General features: G+C 38.2%; 1 protein-coding gene across 4 annotated transcripts in view; it reads right to left on the bottom strand.

The window, feature by feature from the left end:
* Positions 1-25,217, bottom strand: part of LOC131426486 (uncharacterized) — a 570,323-nt gene that overhangs the window by 10,750 nt on the left and 534,356 nt on the right. For 3 of the 4 annotated variants that reach the window (XM_058589253.1, XM_058589255.1, XM_058589252.1), the window contains 5 exons: positions 22,571-22,840; positions 14,713-15,087; positions 4,866-5,074; positions 4,465-4,800; positions 3,369-4,293 (listed from right to left, as the gene is read on the bottom strand). In XM_058589253.1, the coding sequence (XP_058445236.1) occupies positions 3,369-4,293; positions 4,465-4,800; positions 4,866-5,074; positions 14,713-15,087; positions 22,571-22,840 (2,115 nt within the window). The remainder of the gene's footprint in view (positions 1-3,368; positions 4,294-4,464; positions 4,801-4,865; positions 5,075-14,712; positions 15,088-22,570; positions 22,841-25,217) is intronic. The other variant, XM_058589256.1, reaches the window with a different exon arrangement.

The raw sequence follows: 25,217 nt of genomic DNA on the forward strand, positions 1-25,217 counted from the left end.
TAGAATTTAGTATAGATATATGTTACAGCTTTAGCTTAATTATTGAATTTAATGAATGAAATACGAAACGACTTGAATAAGATGTTGATTGCATTACGCTCCAAACATCAGGGGCTTGGAGAGGCCGGTAGGGACTCTCTTTCAGTGTACCTGTGGGGCGACGCGAGATTGTCGAGAACGAATTTCAACGACGGCTAGTCCACGTCATACCAATACATGCGCGAGCCTGACGCTTCATCGAAGTCGAAGAAAAAAAAGCGAGGTGGGTTATGTCATAACCGGATGGCATGGCATACGAATAAAATGAATTCTGGACCTAAATCCTGAAATTCAATTTTGATGATAGACTCTGGAACTGAATTCTGAAACTAAGTCCACGAATTGAATTCTGAATCTAGATTGTTGAGCTGATCACTGAACCTGAGGTCTGTAACGGAATTCGAAACCAGGATTCTTCGATAGTCCGATCCAGGATTCTATTTTCAAAATCGGATCCAGAATTTAGCTTCGAAACTTAGTTGTACAATCCATATCCGGAATATAGTTCAGAAATCTTCCGAATCTAGTCTCTGAATTCAGTTACACTTCTAGAATTGTAGAAGTGAGTTTTGTATCCTAATTCTAGACCAGCATTCTCTAACTGAAACCTGGTTCTGGGAAGCATTTTAGAAAAAAATTCTGGAAATAAAGCTGAGTTTTAGATCTGAATTTGATCCAGATTTTCGGGCTGCAGTTCCAGAACTTGAGGTTCAGAACTCAATTTCCGAACTCTGAACTTAAATTATAGATCCGAAGCCTGGGTAGGAGTTTTGCAATTGTACTCTGGCCTAAACCTCAATTTCAAATCCAGAATTCTATTTCAAAATTTATATTCAAGTAAAAAAATTTCTTTTCCAAATTTTAGCTTTAGTCTAGGTCTAGAACCAAGATCCTGATCTATGTTCCAGATTTCGGGTCCATAAACCAGGCTTAGAATAAAATTCTTAAATTTGGACCAAGTTCCAGAATTCTGGATCTCTATTCTGGAATATTAGATTTTGATTATGAAAATGAAAAATAAAATCTGGTCTTGGATTTTTAAACCAAATTTCAGAACTGAACACTAGAATTGGATTCTTGACCTGGATTCCGATCTGAACTGAATGAAACAACTACGCAGGCTTGAATAAAAGAAGCATCAATTTTTTACCTTTTTCACTTACCAAATATGAAATTTTAATATCGAGTTATTTGTGGTTATATTACTGGAAATTTTATCACAAATTGCTGAAATTTCCGATGACGTGTAAAAAAATTATGATGATACGTTGAATAAAACAAGAAATATTCACGACAAAAACCAATCTTCCAGAGGGTAAATTTTGAAAAGGCGCCCCAGAGTAAAGTAAGATGTAATCACGTCAAAAAATGTTCCATCGGTGACGGGTATAGCGTGATGGGTTAGTCGATGTCTTTTACCCAGCCCACCTGGGTTTGATGACCTTAAGGTTAAAGAATCTATAATTGAAAAAAAATATTCGGTAGTAATGGGAATTGACTTCAATCTGTTGCGACCTAAAGTATCGATACTAACAGTATCGCTCTGATGTAATATCGATACCAAAAATACCCGATTCTCGAAAGAAAGTATCGATACTTCAAAGTATCGACTCGGTATCGGACATCCCTAGAATCAGCACAAAAAAAACAGTGACCAAGTGGGCACCATAGCCTAGGATCGTCTGTGTGTTGATTTAAAATGGAAGCTCATAGAAGCAAATCTTGTCAATGGTCCAGTGTAGAACCGAAGCAAGGACTGCTGCCACTGTGACTACTTACAAAAAAAAGCCTGTTTTAATCCACCTAGTGGTGTAATGATGCCTTTCTCATGTCCATATAATATTGTGGTATTCTGTTCAAAATTTTTCTCTTCGATTTTTGAAAGAAACCAAGAGATTGTTTATGCATAACATACATAATAAAACAGTGCTTTGATTGCGTAAGTCATCTTTAAGAAAACGAAATTGGGTCACTATTATATGCACTTTCGGCACCGGAACCCGAGAACCGGTATAACCAAAGTCGGTTCGTACGGCCACCAACTAACATGACACACAAACTCTTCTAGTACGCACTCTGAATTACGATTTAAATGTTTGTTGCATCCGAAAATATTTTATGTGACGGTGTACAATATTAAACACACTTTACCCCATAACTCCGGAACCGGAAGTCGGATCCGGATGAACTTCAGGAATTCCGTATGGGACCGGAAGACCTTTCATTTGAATCTAAGTTTGTGGAAATCGGTCAAACCATCGCTGAGAAAAGTGAGTGAGATCTATTTTGGTATATTGGACCACGGATCAGGGTCATGTCGCCGAAAGCCATTTCGCCGAAAGCCGTTACGCCGAAAGCCATTTCGTCGAAAAGGTCATTTCGCCGATTCCTGCAATTGTCTTAAAATCGTAATGGGAATCGATTTAAAATAAAGACAAATTAATGATGATAACGTTAACGCCCGTTTTGTTGACCTACAATTGTACTTCTTGAATAAAGATTGATTCATGAACCTCGGAACGGAGTTCCCAAAAAAACTTGTTGGCTATTACCCACTAATCATCAGAGCAATTCCAGCAAATGTATGTGGTATTTTCCGTTCACTAAATAAAAAAATATCTGATTCGGCTTCGCCATCGATTTGATTCGTGTGCTGTCCGACCTCGCTACCGCTCGTTCGGACCTAACTAAAGCAAAGAAACCTAGCTTTGAGTAGACCGGGCAAACGAGGCGGTTACAGGTTTGTATGCAAGAGCCCGCCGCTTCCGACGGCGGATCGGCGAAACGACTTTCGGCGAAACGACTTTCGGCGAAATGGCTTTCGGCGCAATGACCCGCTCCCTATGACCACTATTTCCAGGATAGCCGGAATCGGTTTGTTTAGTTGCCTACTGATAATTACTATCGATTTGTGTAGTTTTGAGACCAATTTAGACATTTTTTTACGTGTTTTGTTTCGCCGGTTTAAGTGACGGTGTACAATATTGAACACGCTTTACCCTATAACGCCGGAACCTGAAGTCGGATCCGGATGAAATTCAGGAATTCCGTATGCGACCGTAAGACCTTTCAAAATCGGTTCAACCATCTCTGAGAAAACCTAGTGACACACACACACACAGACAGACAGACAGACAGACATTGCTCAGTTCGATGAACTGAGTCAAATGGTATATGACACTTGGCCAATTTTCACTAGTCGGTTTTTCAAGTAATTGCATAACCTTTCTATATGAGAAAGGCAAAAATAAAATATCGTTTTTTTTTCATAATTTGAAAGAAAAATTTGTGGATAGCTTATTTTCGATATACTTTTTTAAGAATATTACCGGAAAACTGGAACCGCGGTTTACGCGATGACATCGGTGTACTCCCACTTTCACCGGCCAGATCGAGAAAGTTAGGCCTTTTGTGGTGATCACCACCACTGTCCTGGTCATCGTACAAACTTTCGGCGTCGATCTCCTCATCCCGGTAGTACAGATCGTCCAGATTCGGTGGTGGTGGTGGTGGTTTCACAGCTGTTACCGCAGTTCCACCGCACGATCGGCACGATGTACTGTGGAAAACCCCCGGCGGGACCATTTGATGATGAGCCTGATGGGGGGAAGGAACGTAGGAACTAGCTTGACTGACGATGGTGGACGTTTCCGAGTCGGAATAGTTGGAGGTTGTTTCACCACCGGAATGCTGGTATCCGTGATTGTCGTACGATCGTTTCGACTGTTGTTGTTGTGGAAGACCTCGGCGCAGTCGACGCGGTGAAGCGTTACTGGACTTTACCGATGAACTGGTCGATCCATCGCCACCCGAATTCGGAGTTCCGGCCGTCTGCTTTCGATAGGCAATATCCGTCAGCAGGTTCAACGCTTCCGGGCGTAGGTTTGGCTTCGGTCGACCGGAACCACCATGTCCCACGGTGGAAGTGGATGCCGACGAACAAAGTCCTCCCAGAGAACACTCCAATCCGGTGGGGGACTGTGCGGACATCGGTGTTAGCGAATCGTCCCGATAGAGTCGTAGCTTCACCACGTCGGCGGCCTGTCGCAAAAATATCACAGCTTCTTCGTGGGTCATCTGTGCCATCGGGACATTGTTAACGGCGACAATTTTATCACCCGGTCGGATCCGGCCATCGTTTAGGGCCGGATCACGGACCAACGCCCGGACACAATGACCGAGAATAGATTCATCTTCCTTGCGCAGCGTGAAACCCAGCGATCCCTGCTGTTTGGTCAGGATGATTTCGAACTCCTGTTGGTGGGGAAAGAGAAAATATAGTGTAAAAACCTAGTTCCGCCCCACCGGAAGGGCTAAACGAGAACTAATGTCATAACTTTCCGCTCAATAGGAGACATAATTTTCGGAATCGTGCCCGGTATTAAACTAAGCTAATCTCGAGTGCAGCCCTCTCAAACTACTCACCCCATTAAAGTTGGCGGAATCCAGGGGCAGCGGCACTCCACCGTACGGAGCCGTACAATCCAACGTTTGCGGTCGATAAATATAGTGCTGCTGTTGCTGATAGTAATGAGGCATCATCATCATTTGCTGCTGTTGTTGCTGCTGCTGTTCCGTTTGTAACTGCAGCAACTGGTGCGATTGGAGCTCACCGCCGCCACCGGGCGGAACCGGAGCATTCCGTTGGGGTGGTTTCGGGGGTTCACTCGGGGGCGATAGTTTCCGGTATTGTTCGTCCTGCGGTCGGCACACCGTCAGTGTTACGTAGTTCGGTGCCGTTCGTAGAACTTCCAAGGCTTCCTGAAATTTAATAGCATTCGGTTTAGTGTCCCATGCTGTGCCCCCCGGGGGTGGTTGAAACTCACGTAGTTGGTTAGCCCGGACAGTGGAATCCCGTTGGACTCGAGCAGAATGTCACCCGGTTGCAGCATTCCGGTGGCCCACGCCGCTTGGTGGGGAAACAGTCGTTTGATACGGATCAGCCCGGGAAAGGGGGCGGACGAATCGGACCCTCCGGACACCGAAAGACCGAGTCCGCGCGTTCCCTTCGGTACCTGCACCAGAAATACGGACTCTGAAAAGAGCGACACAAAAGAGGTAGTGTTAAATCAATTGTCCAATTTAAATTGGGGTCATAAATTGGGGGCAGAGGGATTATTTTGTCATTTTAATTGCGTTTCTCGGTGATTCGCTGGCTGATGACAAAGCAGGTTGTTTGACTGTTTGACTTTCGCCTTGCGGCAGGATGTTTGCTGTTTGTTTCCATTTTCGGCTTCGACCGGAGAATTTAATTACGGAATTTTGCGGGTGACACAGAGTCAAGCAGTATTCAAGCAGAACACATCTGCTTCATTTCAAATTCGAAACCCGTTGCCATAAACAGACCGGTTCCACATTACAAAAGTGTCTCAAGTTCAAAGTCTCGAGAGTCGTTAAAATGCTTTGAGCACTGCAATAAAACGGGGTACTCATCGGTCTTTCCGAGAGGGGAGGGGGGTACAAAATAAGGAAGCTCACATCATAAAAAAATCTGCAATTGCCTCCCTTCTGTGGAACGAACCGGAACCCGGTGTACAAGTGGCCCAGACGAGGTCATGAATAATTTGAGTCTAAGGACCGTGTGCCGGCGCACCACCGTCGTCGTGTCCTTTCATCAATTCGCTCGCGCTCCACTTGGTACTGTATTTTTATTCAGTGCAGCAGACATAGCATGGGCTGTGGGGGCGCACAATAAAGAATGGCTCGAAGTTTTGCCTCCTCGGTGGAGGTTCTTTGAACAAAACAAAATAAAAAAAAAGTGCGAATTTCACATCGCGTGGGGAGGAAGAGGAGGCTTTTATGATGTTTTGCTCTTTGCCGCTATCATTTCCGCGTACTCGGATCCAGCATCGGGTCTCTCCTCGTTCGTCATTACGTTGTGAATAATGAGCGGCGCCCGTGAGTGAATGTGCCTTCAAATTACCGTTGGTTGCTGCGATGCAAAATGTAGTGCGCCGGCTTTCAGATGAATAATGAATAAAGTTTCACATCGCGTCGGCTTGTTGCAATGCATTTTACGAGGCAGAATGCTTCCTAAGCAGCTAAACTGTAGTTTTAGTATGAAAGCGAAGTTTGAGTGAACCAGATTCAATCAATGTAAGAATCAATGCGGCCGCAAATTTGCACTCTAGACGATAACGACGATGACAACAAACTGCTTTTTGACATATTACCACAAACGAATTTCCAGACATGACAGTCACGATCTTTTTTTGGCACACATCTACGGTCCTCCGTGAAACTGGCACCAATGGTGATAAATTGGTTGCACTGATGAGTTCCCATCATACATTCATAATGCAAATGTCAAACCGTGAGAACCCTTTCGATTCGGCAGCTCATTTGTATATATTGAGATTTTATGGCACACTTTGGTTGAAATGATAACAATGCAATTAATCTCGCGCTCCACCAAGCGGTGAGTGCGGTCATTTCAGAAGGTACCGGGAACGAACCACATTTTTTAAAAATATTTATAAGCACGTACATGTCTTTATTATTTATCTTTGATATTACATCACCGAGTAGTGCAAAGAAAACGGGTTTGATCTTAGCAACCATGTTTCGCTCTCTGTCTCAGTGAAAATATTTATGTTTTCTCCGAACTGACGATTTACCACGTGCATTAATAATTCAAAAGCTTTACGATCCGATCAACAAATTGAGCCTTTCCTATTACTAAATATCGTAGTTTCACTTCTCCGAATTATCTACTAATACAATAGATTTGTGTCGCTTTTAACCAGTCTCTGTCGTCTCCCTGCACACGGATCTCCTCTTTGGAGCATCACGAAATTTGCCTCTCCTCTTTGGAGCATCACCAAAATTGCCTTTTTCAAATCGTTGTAACTCGGAAACCGTTAATTGTACAAAAATGGCGTTCCGGAAGAAGTTGTAGGGAATCGATTGGGCACTCTAAAAAAATATACACTGAAAAATTTTTTGATTTTTTTTTCTCAATAATTTCAAAATAATCCGAAAAAGTTAAATAAAAAAAGCATGGTTTTAATTTTTTTTTTGATAATTTTTATTTTAAAGCTGTTTGATTAAACCTACAGGTTGATGGCTATCCCATCCGTGCCTTGCGAAAAATGAAGAAGTTACAGCTAAAACAATTTAAAGATATATTCGAAAATTTCAAGTTCTCGTTAAAAGATAATCATTTAAACAGTAGAATATTATTCTACAGTTTAAAGGCAATAAATTTGTTCATGATATGCTTTCTTCTAAAAGTAGCTGTTCTTGAGATACTTGGATATTTAATTATAACATCATTTTGTATATTTCCATGAATTGTTTATTTGCTTGCTATGGATCAGGGTCATTTCGCCGTAAACCATTTCGCCGAAAGCCGTTTCGCCGATAGCCGTTTCGCCGAAAGTAATTTCGCCGAAAGGGTTATTTCGCCGAATAACATTTCGCCGAATGACATTTCGCCGAATGGATCACTTCGCCGAATGCCATTTCGCCGAAAGGGTCATTTCGCCGAATCCTGAAAACGTCTTGAAATCGTAATGAAAGAATTGATTTAAATTAAAGACAAACGAAAGATGATAGCGCTAACGCCCGTTTCATTGACCTACCATTAGTTCCCAAGAAAACTTGTTGACTATTAGCTACTAAGCATCAAAGCAATTGCATAGGTGTATCTACCAGGCAAATATAGGTAGAAATTTCCGTTTGTTAAGTGAAAATGAAAAAATATCTAATGCGGCTACACCACATCGTTTTGGTTCATGTACTGTTAAACCTCGCTACCGCTCGTTCGGACCTAACTAAAGCAAAGGAACCTAGCTTTGAGTCAACCGGGCAAACGAGGCGGTTACAGGTTTCTATGCAAGAGGCCGCCGCTTCCGACGGCGGGTCGGCGGCCGACTCAGTTGGCGTCGGCTCGGCGGCTTTGTGCCGCCAAGCCATCTTGGCTTCGGTTATGTGGTTGCGCCACATCAGTTATACAGAAGACATAACATGCATGAGATATGACCCTTTCGGCGAAACGACTTTCGGCGAAATGGCTTTCGGCGAAACGACTTTCGGCGAAATGGCTTTCGGCGATATGACCCGATCCCTAGAAAAATATAAACTGAAAAATTTTTTGATATTTTTTCTCAATAATTTCAAAATAATCCGAAAAAGTTAAATAAAAGAAAAAGCATTTTTTTATAATTTTCATTTTAAAGCTGTTATTAAAACCTACAGATTGATGGCTATCCCATCCGTGCCTTTTGAAAAATGAAGAAGTTACAGCTAAAACAATTTACAGATATATTCGAAAATTTCAAGTTCTCGTTAAAAGATAATCATTTAAACAGTAGAATTTTATTCTACAGGTTAAAGGCAATAAATTTGTTCATGATATCCTTTCTTTTAAAAGTAGTTGTTCTTGAAATACTTGGATATTTAATCATAACACCACTTAACCATGAATTGTTTATTTGCTTGCAATATCTACATGTACATGTACATGAATAATTCTTCATTATATTTAAGGTTTTATTTATGTCTGAAAGCTCCGCCTCGCAGTACAAAAACAGATAAAAATTTTGCAAGTCTCTGTAAATTTAAATCAATGTATAACATTGATGCTGAGTGGCATTGAAAAAGGAAATACTACCAGCAGAGAATATATTATACACTGAAGTCTTTTTTTATGCGAATTTACGTACCGCATAAAAAAACCGCATAACTCTGAAAATTCGCATAAAAAAAACGCATAACTCTGAAAATTCGCATAAAAAAAACCGCATAACTCTGAAACTTCGCAGTAAAAAAAACCGCATAACTCTGAAAATTCGCATAAAAAAAGTCGCGTAAAAAATCCGCACAAAAAAGACCGCATAAAAAAGACCTCAGTGTATAGCGTTATTGGAGCGTTTTAAGGCTACATTTGCAAAGAAACGACATGACAAAAAAAAATCTTGATTCATCAAGACAACGCTCCGTGTCACAAGTCAATCAAAACAATGGCAAAACTACATGAACTGAACTTCGAATTGCTCCCACATCCACCGTATTCGCCAGATTTGGCTCCTAGCAACTACTGACTGTTCGCAGACCATCCCTTTCCCCAGTAAGAAATTCGCACGAATGAAGAGGTTATCGCTGATACTGAGGTCTATTTTGAGGCAAAAGATAAATCGTTCTACAAAAGTGGCGCTGGAATGAGGGAGATACGTTGATGAATAAAGTCAATTTTGATCCATAAAATCGTGTTCTCTTTGTTAGGCCCGAGACTTTTTAGCCCAAGTGTTTTGTTTAATCGCACTTTATTTAATTTATTTCGTAGTTATAACATTCCGGGCTAGACTGATCCAAAGCCCTAAGTATTCTGAACATTTTTCTGACTTCATTTAGATATTTTGGTTTGAATGGGATGATTTTTTAAACAATGATTTGGAAAAAATATCATGCCGCAGTTCAGTTGAGCACAAAACTGTTTGGAAAGTACGTTATTTTGGGTGTCTCTGTCAAAAAAAAACGCATTTCCTAGATTATAAACAAGGAACTTTATAAAAAAATTGCTATTTGCTAAATACTGTCCCAGAAAGTATGGACGCACTTTGATTTCGCTGTAAATAATTCACAAGTGTTAGATATTCAAATTTTATTCGATATACTGATAATATTAGACTACAACAACAGAATATCATTCTCAACATTTGCTACTTAGCCATTGTAGACTAGCTGGAGCACCTTCTTGCGAACGTTCCTCATTAAATTCCGTACAGACTTCTTGGCGACAAGTTTTGACACTTTTTTCCAATCTTTTTCGAACTGTTGAATGGTTTCGGCTGCCGAGACATGCCTCCTAAGATGTGTCTTCGTTAATGCCCAAAATTAGTTAGTTAGTTGTTTATTTTAGCCCGGTTTTAACCTATCGGTCATTCACCGGGGGAATGCCCAAAATTCCTCAATTGGTCGAAGTTGTGGGCAATTTGGTGGATTCATGTCTTTTGGGACGAAAGTGACATTTTTGGTAGTATACCATTCTACCGTTGATTTCGAGTAGTGGCAAGAAGCAAGATCTGGTCAGAAGACAACAGGATCCTTGTGGTTTCGAATAATGGGTAGAAGTCGTTTTTGTAAACATTCCTTGATGTATATTTCGCTGTTCATTACAGCAGTGGTGATGAAGGATTTCGAAATCTTACCGCAGGTTCAAATTGCTTGCCAGACCATAGCTTTCTTACCAAATTTTTCGATTTCAATCGATGTTTCGGACTGGTTTAACACTTGCCCTTCTCGCACCGTATAATATTGTGGTCCCGGCAAGGATTTGTAATCGAGTTTCACGTAGGTTTTGTCGTCCATGATTATGCAGTTTAAGTTTCCAGCAAGAATCGTATTGTACAGCTTTCGAACCCTCGGCTTGATCAATGCTTCTTGTTTTGGACTACGTTTTGGTTGTTTCTGCTTCTTATAGGTTCGAAGATTCAAACGTTCATTGGCACGAAGAACATTTGACATCGAAGTGCCCACTTTTTTGGCCACATCCCGAACTGAAACCTCTTTCTTTTGCTCGAACGCCTTCAGTACACGTTTATCCAACTTAGGGTTAGCAGGACCTTTTTTTCGTCCCGTTTTCGGTTTATCCTGATTGCATTTCGCACGGCTTTTTCACTTACTCCTTCCATTTTTGCTATCTTTCTCAGTGACAGTCCGCGTTCTGTGCACCATTTGTACACAATTTTTCGACGTTGTTCTGCTGAAAGTCCACGCATTTCGTAACAAACTAATGAAAACGAATAAACAACTGCACAAGTGGTTAGAGAAGAGTGTAAACAACAGGACGCAGCCATTAAAATTGACAGATTCGGAACCATTGCGAAATGGCAGTGGTTTTTGGTTGCGTCCATACTTTCTAGGACAGTCTTTATGCAGCAAAATACCACGATTTCTTGTATATTAAAACATAAAATTAATTCTACATAAATAAACATTGTCATAGTTACGACGCATGTAGCGATTTCTACGCTTGTTATTTTGTTTCAAACTGCAACTGCAACTAACGGTGAAACGAGTTCATCGATGGGGTCTTATTTGAATGGTATATGAAAAATCATTAGACCATTCCATATTGAGTTTATCTTTAAAGAGAAGTTTATCTTTAAAGGATTTGACATATACATCAGCGAGCGCAAAGAAAACGGGTTTGATCATAGCAACCTACACTGGACGACCGAAATTAGCTCTGCGCCTAATTCGTATTACTGTTTTTGAATTAGTTGATTTTAACAACAAATTAATAACTATGAAATTAGTTAAAATTGAGAATTTACTTTGCTTTTATTTTTAGAGAATGTGTTTAGTTGGCGAATATCCTGGACACAAACCAGCAATATTTCAATACAACACGAACTTCTCATTGGCAACTAATTTTGTTATTAAAATAAATAAAAATATGTTTCTATTTATCTATCACCATCATTACTGAAGGACAGTACAAAGAAAACAAAAATGAAATTGGTTTTATTAACAAGTTTGTTAGCCAAAAACTCATGAGAAGTGTCAAAGCAAAACAATCGATTAAAAAGCTAAAAAGGACAGCCTTGTTGAAACTGCTTGCAAATTGTTTTGATGTTTTTCGCATGTGTTATGATATATCCATATATAAATTTCTAAACCGATATGTAAAAATTACGTAAACTTTCAGTAGAAAATGTTTTGATTCAGAATTTGTGCGCATTTGAAGCGATTGTGCGTAATAATGTTTTTACGTGGAACATTGAAGTGAGTTTTGAATGTTACATGCTAATTGTATATGTCAAATGAAATTTTGTTTCTTCCAACCTTCCGGGCTACGCCATCCGGTGTACTACTTGTATTCGGTTTTTGTTTTCCGAGTGCTCAAAGTTTTCAGTGAAAGAGTCGAATAAAGAAAAAAGTGATTTAGAAGAAAAATTTTCAAAAAGTTTATGTCTCGTTTATGTCTTTTTCTCCAATACAACATCGTATTTACACCTGCCAATATAGAAAAGACAACCGCGACATAAATTCATTTCAGCAGTAGTGTGCCATCTAGTGGCTAGTAGTCATTACGGTGTTAACGTTTTTTCGGTAACATTGCGCCATATAGCCGCAAACTGCAGAAGCCAATTCAACCATTTATGTTGGTTGAAAACAACGTTTTATTTCTCTAATTCAATTAAAAAATTAGTTGAATGGAAATAAAGTGTGCCTTAGTTAAGAAATGACAGCACGTTTAATTGGTGAATTCAACTAAAAAAATAGCCATTTTAACAAATATTTTTTTATTATTAAGAGAATGAGAATTAAAAAATCTAAATTAGCAAAAGTAAGATTTTTTTTAGTTGTCTTAAAAAATAACTAACTTATTTTTTCACCAAAATGCCGATTTCAGTCTTTCCGTGTACGTTTTGTTTTCTGGTACACTGAGAAAAAAGAAATTAGGAGTTTCATAAGACTATGACATATGAATTAACTGTAAATCAATTTCATTAGGAGCTGAAGATTTTCATAAACAGTCTTATGATTTTCACAATTTTTTATCTACGGATGATATAATTATTCGCTCTATATATTTAATCAATAGTCCCTTATGTGAAAATGTCATAATTTCGACTTATGATTTCATAATTGACAAAAATGCGACCGAGGAAGGAAGTTCGGATCCAAGCTCTCCGGTTACTTCAAGACAGTCCGAAATAATAAAAGAATAATTCTCATATATTTCATCATTCCAGCATTGAATCCAACTGTTAAAATTTCCTTTGGAGAGGATATTTCGAAGAAGTGCAATGCACCATATCATAACGAAAAGGGAATAAATGTTCTTTTGATCAAGGCAAAACGATCAACTTGTATACCCTAGTCACGTGAAACACGAGTCATCGAAATCACAAATATATGTGTTGCGAATAGTTTGCAGAATGAAAATATCTTCAATGTATTTTTTAAACAGTTGGTACATGAAGTATAAATAAAAAAAAATATTTTCAATTAAATTGCATGGCAAAATTTACGATACTTATAAAATGATTATCATGAAACGTGACCAACGAAATTCATTCAAACATTTTTGTAAATTTCATAAGACTAGCTTATGGATATCTGGAATAGAAGTCATGAAGAATTTCCCCTCTATATCATAAGACAAAATTGTGAAATACGTTTATAATCCTTATGTCTGAAAGTCATAATTCGTTCCTATGACTTTCGAAGACCGTTTTGCCTAAGTATAACAATCTGATGTTGTTGATAATCCATCATCAAAAAAAAATTTTTTTGCGCAGTGCCGCATTAAGAAATCCTTGCAAAGGAATTAGAAAATATTTTTATTTTCTCAACTATTTACAATTGGTACTTCGTATTCGAAAATCTTAAATCGAAAATCGGATTTCAAAGCTAGCTAGCAGAGCTTCAATCTCAAAACTCTTGCTACAATTTATTGAGTTTCAAACCAAATCTCCACTCATCTAACGACCTGTTTAGTTCTAATTATTTCCGCAAACAGACGGAACCACCAATGCAAATACAACAAGTAGCACTACTTTTCAAAAACCCTTCCCTATTTTGGAGTGGCGCTCAAGCAGCCAATCATCCGTACCGTCAAGGTCAAAACGTCCGTCTAACGTTCCCGATGGTGTTGCAACCTCTTAAGCTGCAACTGCTTTAGTTTAGTAGCTCGGTCTAGTGTTCACAAGTAACCGCTTCACAATACTCAAGCTAGAGACTATTATGTTACAGGAAGACCGCTCCTGAATCACCACCACTGAAGAGGACCGACCAATTATTGTTGTACACTGGCAGAGCAGCCCGAGTCCGGTTTGGGACCGGACGGAACAAAAACGGCTCCCGGCGGGAGCTTCGGGTAAAGTGGTGCGGGTTTTCCCATCCTGCCCAGACCCATGTTGGCGGCAGTGAAATGAATCTCCGGTTTGTTGCTCCCCGGAAGACTAGAAAAGACTAGTACCTTTCGTTTCATTGTGGAACTTAGCCTTCCTGAATGCTACGTCAGTGAAAAGATGCTTCGGGAGAGTGGTGAAGGATCCAAAGTTGGTTCGATTTAAATTATCATCAGTTACCTGTCAGCCGGTTGGACGATCCCTCGGTCGGAACGAGAAAAGCAATTGAAAGTGAACGAACGAACGAACGAACGGGGAGTGAAAGCCAAAGACAGGGTGGCAGACATCCTTGTCAAATATTGTGTCGTCCGTCGGAGGGATGCTGAATTGGTTCCATTATGTTGTTACAATCACTCCCGACCCCCTCCCCGGAGGAATAGCAGCATCCCCGGACGAGGACGAGGAGTGATGAACGAGCAGCAACGGAATGTCCACAAGATGACAAACATTTGCCTCACGACACGTGGTCAAAAGGGCGCCCGGGGGTTGGAACGTTCCAAGCAATTCAGTTCAGGTGTAATTGTTTGGATTTCATTGTACGGCGTGTCGGATGTCGGAAAGTTGTCTGTCCGAGTCTCCCGAGATTTGAGAACGAACAGAACGGAACGAACGTCCGCCCGACGAAGGATGTGCTACTGAAAGTTTTATGCATAAATTTGATTTCAAATAACAAATCGCAGTAGCCTAAGAGACCCCAACGATGTGGGATGACAGTTTTCCGGGTTTCCCAGGCAACAGAGTAACATTTGACATTTGATTAAAAATAACATTGTGTGGGATTAAATTCTGTTCCGTCAATTGAAGTTACCTTTGGTGATGAAGCTGTATTCGGCACTGGCAATCAGACTCGTGGCCGCCTTCTCGTAGTTCCAGTAGCGCTGCAAATCGTTCGGCTCGATTGCACTGACCGGAAGCTGCTGGGATGATGCCAGAATCTCGTTGTACTGGGCTTCGTGCATCAGAAGCAGTGGCGGCGGCAGTTCGTCCTCCGGGGAGCGTTCGCTTCCGTAACCCTGATCACAGCCGGCATCGGCCGTCGTTGCCGTCGTCGTCGTTGTGCTGCTGCTACTGCTGCTGGTGTTGTTGTTGCCATGGATGTTCTGGCCGGTAGACGTTCGCAGAAGGGGCAACATCAGCTGATGGGGGGTTCCATTACCGAGGGCCAGTTCCTCCGAGTTCCGGTCTGGTGAAAGAAAAAGATAGATCGGGTTTGAAATTTTAATGGATTCGTTCGAGCATGTAAACCGAAAATTCGAAGGCTTCCTCGTAAGATTACCCATTTCGGAGCCCCAAGTGGGAAAGCAAAATGACCGCATTCACAGGAAATCCTTACGATTTTTGCTGTTCGGGTTTTTGGTTCGTTCGAGCACAGAATTTCATTAGGACCAATGTGAAGACTTATTCATGCATCTGTGGTTTCCATACGAGATCATGATGGCTAGCAGAACTAGAGCATTATTAAAGAGCATGTTTTAATATTCAAACGGTGCGGAGAAGAGATCGGTTTCTCTACCGTTCTTTCACAACGTTGTTGTGGTCGACCAGGAACTACTAACTCGAAAGAAAAACAATGCATCTCGCCTTAAACCATCCCATCTGACTTCCCGGTAACTTTCCCAGAGGCGATTTACGACCGGTGTACTGACAGTTATCCGTCGGATAAGGCAGCTTTAGCACAAAACTTACGAGCTTTGAAGTTGCTTTCATTCCACTTTTTGCGCCACTTGGTGGACGACTAACTTAGTCGTCTCGCAACGACACGGCTAATGTTTTGTCTAATAAATTCAACTAACCCGAAGGAAGGAAAGTTTTCCATATTTGGCTTCAGTTCTTCCGGCACCTCTGTGGTGGTGGGCTGTACCTGGCGGCATCTGGGCCAGGGATGAGCACCTGTTTTATTTCTATGTGTTTCTGTTAGCTGCAGTTTTGTGTTAAAATCGGTGCAGTGGATTTGGCATACCCAACAGTGTGTCCCGAACCACCACACAGACGAACAGTAAACAGAAGGTTCATTATTCAGCCTCGGTTCAGGATTTTCTTTGCAATCCACTTTGAAACTGGGTCATATATGGATCAAGTTGAAATCTCGGAATAGAATGCATAGTTTACGAGTTTTACAAGTAGGCTTTGGATTGTTGGATAAAACGATTGTCTTTCACACGCAGCCTACTTGAGTTTGGTAATTAATTTTACGTCTGCTTAACAATTTATGTTGAACCGCGAAGTTGCTTTAGCAGTTCAACATAAAGTGCTTATGCACTGATGAGTCGACGACGAAATGTGAAACAAAATAAAATAATTTGATCAGTATCTAACACGGAAAACAGATTGAAAAATAGGCTTACGATACCCTGTCCACGTTGAATTTCAGGCACTAGAATAATCAAAGTAAAATAAAAATTACAAATAACTCGCATAGTGGCAAGAGACCAAGTCAAACCAAAAAACTTGTTTAAATTCACCTAGTGGCGTAATGATGTCTTCCTCATATTACTTATATTTCCAAAAACATCACTAAAAGATTCTGCCAGGAATTTTCTTTAAACTTGAATAAAATAAAAAACTTTCTTTGAGTATAAACTACTATCACTTTTTCAATTTGTAAACAGTTATGTCAAGTTAATATACGCCCTTATTATGAATAACATCGCATCGATTTTACGATCGTATTTCATTTGAATTCCTAATAACGCTAGCAAAATCGAAGGTAGCTAGGATTCGATCGAAACACATTCGATCGAAAAATCAATACGTCGTTATTCAGAATAAGGGTGATAGTTTTTTATGTGGTACGCAATACAAAATTTAAACAAAGCACGTTATGTGCTTTGTTCGCAAAGGCGGTAGTGTTTTCTTTTTCCGTATTTGCCCGTACCGATGGGTACCGGTTTTGCATGGTCATTTTGTATGACGGTTTGAAAGTTTTGACACTCATCGCCCTACGGTTTCGGAACCGGAAGTCGGATCTGAATGAAATTGCACTGTATCTTTTAAGACACTGCGAGCTTCAATTTGAATCATGATTTGTGAAAATCGGTTTAACCGTTGCTGAGAAATCGAAGTGAGTTCCGTTTTTGGAGCTTTTCTTCACTATTACCGGTGCTTTCGGAAGCGGAAACCAGGGACTTGTAGTCCTAAAGTAGATTTATATATTCACGCATTTCTAAAGTTTGTGAAGCAGTTTTTGAGCATTTCTCGAATAGTTTTCCAACAGTTTTTGAAGATCTTCTAGAAACCGTTTTTTTTGGCAGCTTTTCGAGTAGTTTTTAACAGTTTTCGAGCAGTTTCAAGATTTTTTTTCAACTAACAGTTTTTCCAGCAGACTTTTTGAGCATTCTTTCGAGTAGTTTGTTTACCATTTTTCGAGCAGTTATTTCGAGTAGTAGAAGTATTTTTACAACATCTTATCAAACCGTTTTTTCGAGTGGTTTTCTGAAGGTTTCATGCATTTCTAAAGTTTGTGAAGCTGTTTTTGAGCATTTCTCAAATAGTTTTTCAGCAGTTTTTAAAGATCTTCTAGAACCATTCTTTTTTTTCTCACAGTTTTCTGTGCAGCTTTCCGAATAGTTTTCGAACCGTTTTCGAGCAGTTTCTAGATTTTTTTCCAATTAACAGTTTTTTCCCAATTAACAGACTTTTTGAGCATTCTTCGAGTAGTTTGCTAACAGTTTTTCGAGCAGTTATTTTGAGTAGTAGAAGTATTTTTACAACATCTCATCATACCGATTTTTTCAAGTGGTTTTTTAGGATTTCACGCATTTCTAAAGTTTGTGAAGCAATTTTTGAGCATTTCTCGAATAGTTTTTCAGTAGTTTTTTAAAGACTTTTCTAAGAACCATTCTTTTTTCTCACAGTTTTTTGTGCAGTTTTCCGAGTAGTTTTCAAACCGTTTTCGAGCAGTTTCTAGATTTTTTTTTCAATCAACAGTTTTTTTTTCAATTAACAGACTTTTTGGGCATTCTTCGAGTAGTTTGTTAACAGTTTTTAGAGGAGTTATTTCGAGTAGTATTTTCATCCTTTTTTGAGCATATTGAAAAATTTAAGTATTTTTTCGAGTAGTTTTATAACAACCTTATAAACAGTTTATTTGGAGTAGTTTTGTTCATCAAATTTTAAGGGTTTAATAAGTTTTTCGAGCAGTTTTGAGTATTCCTCGTGTAATTTTTTTATGTTCTTCTACAAATAGTTATATATGTAGCTTTCAAGCAGTTTTCGAGTAGTTTTTAAGCCGTTTCGGGCAGTTTTTAGAATTTTTTCCAATTACCAGTTTTTCCAGCAGCCTTTTTTAAGCATTCTTCGAGTAGTTTGTTAACAGTTTTACGAGAAGTCTTGAACCAGTTTTTCGAGCAGTTATTTCGAGTAGTAGGAGTATTTTTTAACAATTTGTAAAGCCGTTTTTCGAGTGTTTTCAGCACTTTTTGGAGATCTCCTAAAAATAGTTTTTTCTCGCAGTTTACCCAGTAATTTTTAGACCGTTTTCGGGTAGTTTCCAGAATTTTTTTTCGAGTTAACAGTTTTTCCACCAGACTTTTTGAGCATTCTTCCAAGTAGTTTGTTAACAGTTTTTCGAGCAGTTATTTCGAGTAGTATTTTCATGTGTTTATGAGCATATTAAAATGTTTAAGTATTTTTTCGAGTAGTTTTATAGCAACGTTATAAACGGTTTATTTGGAGTAGTTTTGTTCATCAAATTTTAAGCGTTTAATAAGTTTGACGAGCAGTTTTGGGCATTTCTCGTGTAATTTTTTCAAAGTTCTTCTACAAACAGTTTTATTTGCAGTTTTTGAGCATTTTTCCAAGTAGTTTTAAAATCGTTTCAAGTAGTTTCTAGAGTTTTCTTCCAATTAACAGTTTTTCCAGCAGATTTTCTGAGCCTTCTTCGAGTAGTTTGTTAACAGTTTTTCGAGATGTCTTCGAACACTTCTTCGAGTTTTTATTTCGAGTAGTATAAGTTTTTTCATAACAGCTTATCAAGTCGTATTTTTTGAGTGGTTTTTTAAGATTTCACGCATTTGCAAAGTTTGTGAAGCATAGTTTCCGAATAGTTTTTCAACAGATCTAGATACAGTTTTTTCTCGCAATCTTCTATGCCATTTTCCGAGTATTTTTTAAACCATTTTCGAGTAGTTTCTAGAGTTTTTTTTCCAATTAACCGTTTTTCCAGCAGACTTTTTTTAGTATTCTTCGAAAAGTTTGTTAACAGTTTTTCGAGCAGTTATTTCGAGTAGTATTTTCATGCGTTCATGAGCATTTTAAATTTTTTTAATTGTTTTTCCGAGTAGTTTTATAACAACTTCGTAAACAGTTTATTTGAATTAGTTTTGTTCATCAATTTTTATGCATTTAATAAGTTTGTCGAGAAGTTTTCTTCTACAAACAGTTTTATTTGCAGCTTTTTGAGCATTTTTCCGAGTATTTTTTAAACCATTTTCGAGTAGTTTCTAGAGTTTTTTTTCCAATTAACCGTTTTTCCAGCAGACTTTTTTTAGTATTCTTCGAAAAGTTTGTTAACAGTTTTTCGAGCAGTTATTTCGAGTAGTATTTTCATGCGTTCATGAGCATTTTAAATTTTTTTAATTGTTTTTCCGAGTAGTTTTATAACAACTTCGTAAACAGTTTATTTGAATTAGTTTTGTTCATCAATTTTTATGCATTTAATAAGTTTGTCGAGAAGTTTTCTTCTACAAACAGTTTTATTTGCAGCTTTTTGAGCATTTTTCCGAGTATTTTTTAAATCGTTTCAAGCAGTTTCTAGAGTTTTCTTCAAATTAACAGTTTTTCCAGCAGACTTTTTGAGCCTTCTTCGAATAGTTTGTTAACAGTTTTTCGAGCAGTTATTTAGAGTAGTAGGAATATTTTTTAACAAGTTGTAAAGTCATTTTTTCGAGTGTTTTTTTAAGATTTCACGCATTTCTAAAGTTTGTGATACAGGTTTTTGGGCATTCTAAAATAGTTTTTCAACAGTTTTTGAAGATCTTCTAGAAACAGTTTTTCTCGCAGTTTTCTGTGCAGTTTCCCGGGTAGTTTTTAGGCCGTTTTCGGGCAGTTTCCAGATTTTTTTCGCATTTACAGTTTTTCCACCAGACTTTTTGAGCATTCTTCCAAGTAGTTTGTTAAAAGTTTTTCGAGCAGTTGTTTCGAGTAGTATTTTCATAAGTTTATGAGCATATTAAAATTTTGAAGTATTTTTTCGAGAAGTTTTATAACAACTTCATAAACAGTTTATTTGAAGTAGTTTTGTTCATCAAATTTTAAGCATTTAATGAGTTTGTCGAGCAGTTTTGAGCATTCCTCGTGTAGTTTTTTTTTGAGTTCTTTTACAAACAGTTTTATTTGCAGCTTTTAAGCATTTTTCAAGTAGTTTTTAAACCGTTTCGGACAGATTTTAGAATTTTTTTTCCAATTAACAGTTTTTCCAGCAAACTTTTTGAGCATTCTTCCGAGTAGTTTGTTAACAGTTTTTCGAGAAGTCTTGAACCAGTTTTTCGAGCAGTTATTTCGAGTAGTAGGAGGTTTTTCTAACAGCTTATCAAGCAGTTTTTTTTAAGATTTCACGCATTTCTAAAGTTTGTAAAGCAGTTTTAGAGCATTACTGGAATAGTTTTTCTATAGTTTTTGAAGATCTTCTAGAAACAGTTGTTTTCTCGCTCTTTTCTGAGCACTTTTTAAACCGTTTTCGAGCATTTTCCAGAATTTTTTTCCAATTTACAGCTTTTCCAGCAGACATTTGAGCATTCTTCGAGTAGTTGCGACAGTTTTTCGAGCAGTTATTTCGAGTAGTATTTTAATCTGTTTATGAGCATTTTAATTTTTTTTGTATTTTTTGCGTAGTTTTATAACAGCTTTGTCAACAGTTTATTTGGAGTAGTTTTAGTTATTAATTTTTATGCATTTAATAAGTTTGTCGAGCAGTTTTCAGTATTTCTCGTATAGCTATTTTTAGGTTCTTCTACAAACAGTTTTATTTGCAATTTTTGAGCATTTTTTCGAGTAGTGTTTAGGCCGTTTCGAGCAGTTTTTAATTCTTTTCCAATTAACAGACTTCAGAAACTATCTTCGAGTAGTTTGATAACAGTTTTTTGGGATGTCTTAAAGCGCTTGTTCAAGAAGTTTTGAACTAGTTATTTCGAGTAGTATAAGTGTTTTTATAACAGCTTATCAAGCCGTTTTTTCCAGTGTTTTTTCCTTCTAAAGTTTTTGAAGCAGTTTCTGAGCATTTCTCGAATAGTTTTTCAACAGTTTTTGAAGGTCTTCTGTGAAGTTTTCCGAGTAGTTTTTATACCGTTTCGAGCAGTTTTTAGAATATTTTCCAATTAACAGTTTTTCCAGCAGACTTTTTAAGCATTTTTCGAAAAGTTTGTTAACCGTTCTTAGGGAACTGTCCAAAAAATCTTTTAACAGTTTTTCGAGTAGTGTTTTTACTGAATCTTAAGCATTTCAATTTTTTAAATTGTGAATTTTGAAAATGCACCCAGGTGAGTATAGAAAAGAAAGACGTAGTCTTACGTCAAAAACAATCTATTTGTCTATTTGCGTTGTGGGCCGTTCGACTTGAACCGTGAATTTTTGCAGAAAGCATGCCATTGCGCACCCATCTTTTTTGACATTCAAAATTTTAACCAGAACTTGGCGATGTCTGTTGAGATGTTTCATTCGAGCTTCTCTGAGCCATTGCTCACCGAGTAGTTTCAAATGTAAACTAACTTTCTATCAACCTCTCGTCAGTTCCAAGAATCCTCCACCAAAATTGCCATTGGGGACTCGACTGATTGGTGTCAGCTAGAAAATTGATCACTACCAGACGACAGAGAACTGCTGAAAGCTGCAAGCAAACAAACTTATTCCTAAGCTTCTTTCTTTGGTCTTAAAAAAACGCTACCGTAGAAACAGCAAGTAGCTTTGCTGTCATCACATATAAATTTAATCATTTTTCCTCAGACACCGATCATAGTGTAGCTCACCGCGAACCAACAAACGCTCCCGCGTATCGAGTTCATGTGCGCTGTGCAAATAGTAGCTCCGAGGAACAGTTCGCCACCCCATTCACGACGACAACGAAGACGACGACGGTTGACGGATTGAGGGGGAAGATAATAAATTCCCGCTCAGCTCTGGGTGCCGGTTAACCAAACCTTCCAACTGATCTAAACTCAGAAGGCAATAAGCGCAAATTGTGTGGAATTTGCGTTGCACTCCATAAAAAATCGATTTTATTTTCTGAGGTCCGCTTGTCTGTGGTGATGGTGATGGGTGAGGTTCAAATAGAAGCGCATCCCGCATCAGCTGGGTATGCATGAGCAAAATGAGCGCTTTGACTTCAAACCCGCTCCACCATCACCCACATCGGCAATGATTTTGCACATATTCCGTTGTTTAGTTATTCATGAAATGATTATTGGTGCAGCAGCAGCAGCAGATGCAGAGCAGACGATGCCTGATGAGATTCAATCTCATCACATCTAGTAGAGCGTGGATCAGAATATAGCAATCTCCAACTTTGTTCGTAATAAGTTATTAAGTAAGTCAGTTGATTAAAACTGAATAGCTTCCGCCCCGTGATTCATTACCGTTTGAAAAAGTGCAAGAAGAGACGGAAAACATTGGTGACCTACTATTACCAGAAAACATTTTGACAAAAATAAAAAAAACAAAAATTCTAAACTCACCTCCTGGGCAGCGAAAAGTTCTGCTTCCGAGTGCGGTAGACGAAATGGTTGAACCTTTCCCACTGGAACTGGAGCAAAATGGTGAACTTTGCTGATATGTTGGTGGTGGTGGTTGTTGTTGTTGTTGTTGCTGCTGCTGTTGTCGGCTTACAAAAGATCCATCTACACTCAAACAGTCCGGGTCGGCCAAACTGGACATGGTCACATATTCCGGTTGCTGTTGCTGATGGGATGCCAGGACATTCTTTAGGTGCGTTTGGAGAAACTCTGCTGAAACGGAGAACAATTTAAACTACATCATTTTAACGCGATTCAAAAGTTTCTTCAAACAAATTCAATTTAAGTTCGACACTGTTTTTTTTTGTCAATACAAATTTGCAGCACACAACGAGACTGACCCAACAGCCCAGAGATTTCCGCCCTGAATGCACCATATGAAGATGATAACAATGATCAGTACCCGACAGAAACAACAATCGATAGCCATTAATTATGACCCAAACAATGTACTTCAAGCGTGACGAGAACAAGCTTTTATGGGAATGGTTATCAACATTTCCCCCGGTGAATTTTCCTGGATGGCTATTGTAAAACATCCGATTCTCCAACCCAACCCTCCTTCTTCCTTTTTCCAAGCCGACTGGTCCGATGGTTGCAAAATTAGTCCCGGTATTCGATTGGGTTGGGAGATGGGGACTAATTAGTTATTGAATTTTGCAGCTACGGACGTACGGACGGTGACTGTAGAGTTGAGTAGCTCTGACAGTTTGTTCGATACGCCACAGAAATGTTGTGGGAAATTTTTTAATTCTATTTTTAACTTCATTTAGCCATCAAATTAATATATGAGAAATAGACGAATAGAGATTCCGAAAGTGTATGTAAAAAATCCGAGACTCAAAAATCAATACCTAAAAATAGAAAATAATGAACAGACAACAAAAAACAGAAAACCGAGGTAGAGAACAGGCAACGAGAGGATCAAAGTAGAACGTTAATAGTATAAGGAAAAATAAATAAATTAGGGAGTATATAATAGAAGATAGATTGTAGAAAACGGAAAGTAAAAAGTGGGAAGTCGGAAACGGAAAGTAGAAAAAATATAGTAGAAAGTGGAAAATCGGTAAGTGGAAAGTAGAAAGACGTAAGCGTAGAGTAAAAAATGGAAAGTGTAAGAAGAAAAATAGTAAGAAGAAAGTAAAAAGTGCAACGCAGGAAGTGGAAAGTGGAAAATAAAAGTAGAATAAAAAAGGAAATAAAAATCAGAAAGTAAGAAGTAAAAAACGGTAAATAGAAAATGAAAAATTAGAAACAAGACAGTAGACAATACGAAGTAGATAGTAGAAAGTGAGAAGTAGGTAAGTGGAAAGTAGAAAGAAGTAATTGGATAGTAGAATATGGAAAAATATAAGTAGTGAGTGGAGAGTAGAAAGTGGAAAGCAAATAGTAGAATGTGGCAAGTAGAAAAAACGATAGCAAAGAAAGGGGAAAAATGGAAAGTAGAACAAATTGGGAAATAGAAAGTGTACTTATGAAAGAATAAAGATGGTATAAGAAAGTAAAATAAAAATAAAAATAGCGATAGCAATAAAAAGTAAAAAACAGAAGATGAGAAGTGACATGTAAATAGTATAAACTAAAAAGTGGGAAGTAGAAAACGGAAAAAATGGTCAGTAGAAAGACGACAACAGAAAGTTTGAAAGTGAGAAGAAGTAAAAGAGAAGTAGAAAGTGAAAAGTAGATTGAAGACAGTAGATAGAAGATAGAAGAAAGGAAAAAGTAGCTAAGTGGAAAACAAAACGAAGTAAGCGGACATTAGAAAATAGAAAGCGTAAATAGAAAAGTAGTAAGTGAAAAGTAAAATGTAGAAAGCAGATAGTAGAGAGTGGAAAATAGAAAACAGATAGTAGAAAGTTGGAAGTAGGAAGAGGAAAGTAGAAAATGGAAAGTAGGAATAAGACAGATAGTAGAAAGTTGGAAGTAGGAAAAGAAAAGTAGAAAGAAGACAATAGAAAGTAGAAAGTGGAATTGAAAAACGCAGAAAGTATCAAATTTAAAGCAGAAAATGGAAAGTAGGTGAAGAAAGTAGAAAATAGAAAGAAGTGGAAAGTAGAGGGAAAAATGTTGAAGAACAAATAAGAAAATAGAACGTATTATGATGCAAGTATAAAAATGCTATCAGAAAGCAAAATATAGCTAACAAAACGTTAGAACTAGCAAAAAGACGCGCACAGTAAAGGCAGATAAAGTCAATAGCAGAGCGCAGAAGGTGAAAAGTGACATATGAATAGTATAAACTTAAATATATAAACTAAAAAGCTGAAAATAGGAAGTTGAAATTAAAAAGTAGTAAAAGAAAAGTTAAAAGTAAAAACCAGATAGTAAATAGTGGAAAGTGGGAAGTAAAAAGCGGAAAGTAGAAAGAAGACAGTAGAAAGTAGAAGGAAGATAGTAGAACGTGTAAAATAAAAATTTGCTAGAAAAATGGAATTAAGAAGCGGAAAGTAAAAAAATAACAAGAAGACGCGGACAGTAAAGTGAAAAGTAGAATGTGGAAAGTGAAAGTTAAAAAAGTTAGAAGTAGACAGTAGAAAGTAGTAGGAAGAAAACAGAAGGTAAAAAGTTGAACGTACAAGGAAGAAAGTAC

This window comes from Malaya genurostris, chromosome 1, assembly GCF_030247185.1.
Source record: "Malaya genurostris strain Urasoe2022 chromosome 1, Malgen_1.1, whole genome shotgun sequence".
Taxonomy (NCBI): Eukaryota; Metazoa; Arthropoda; class Insecta; order Diptera; family Culicidae; genus Malaya; species Malaya genurostris.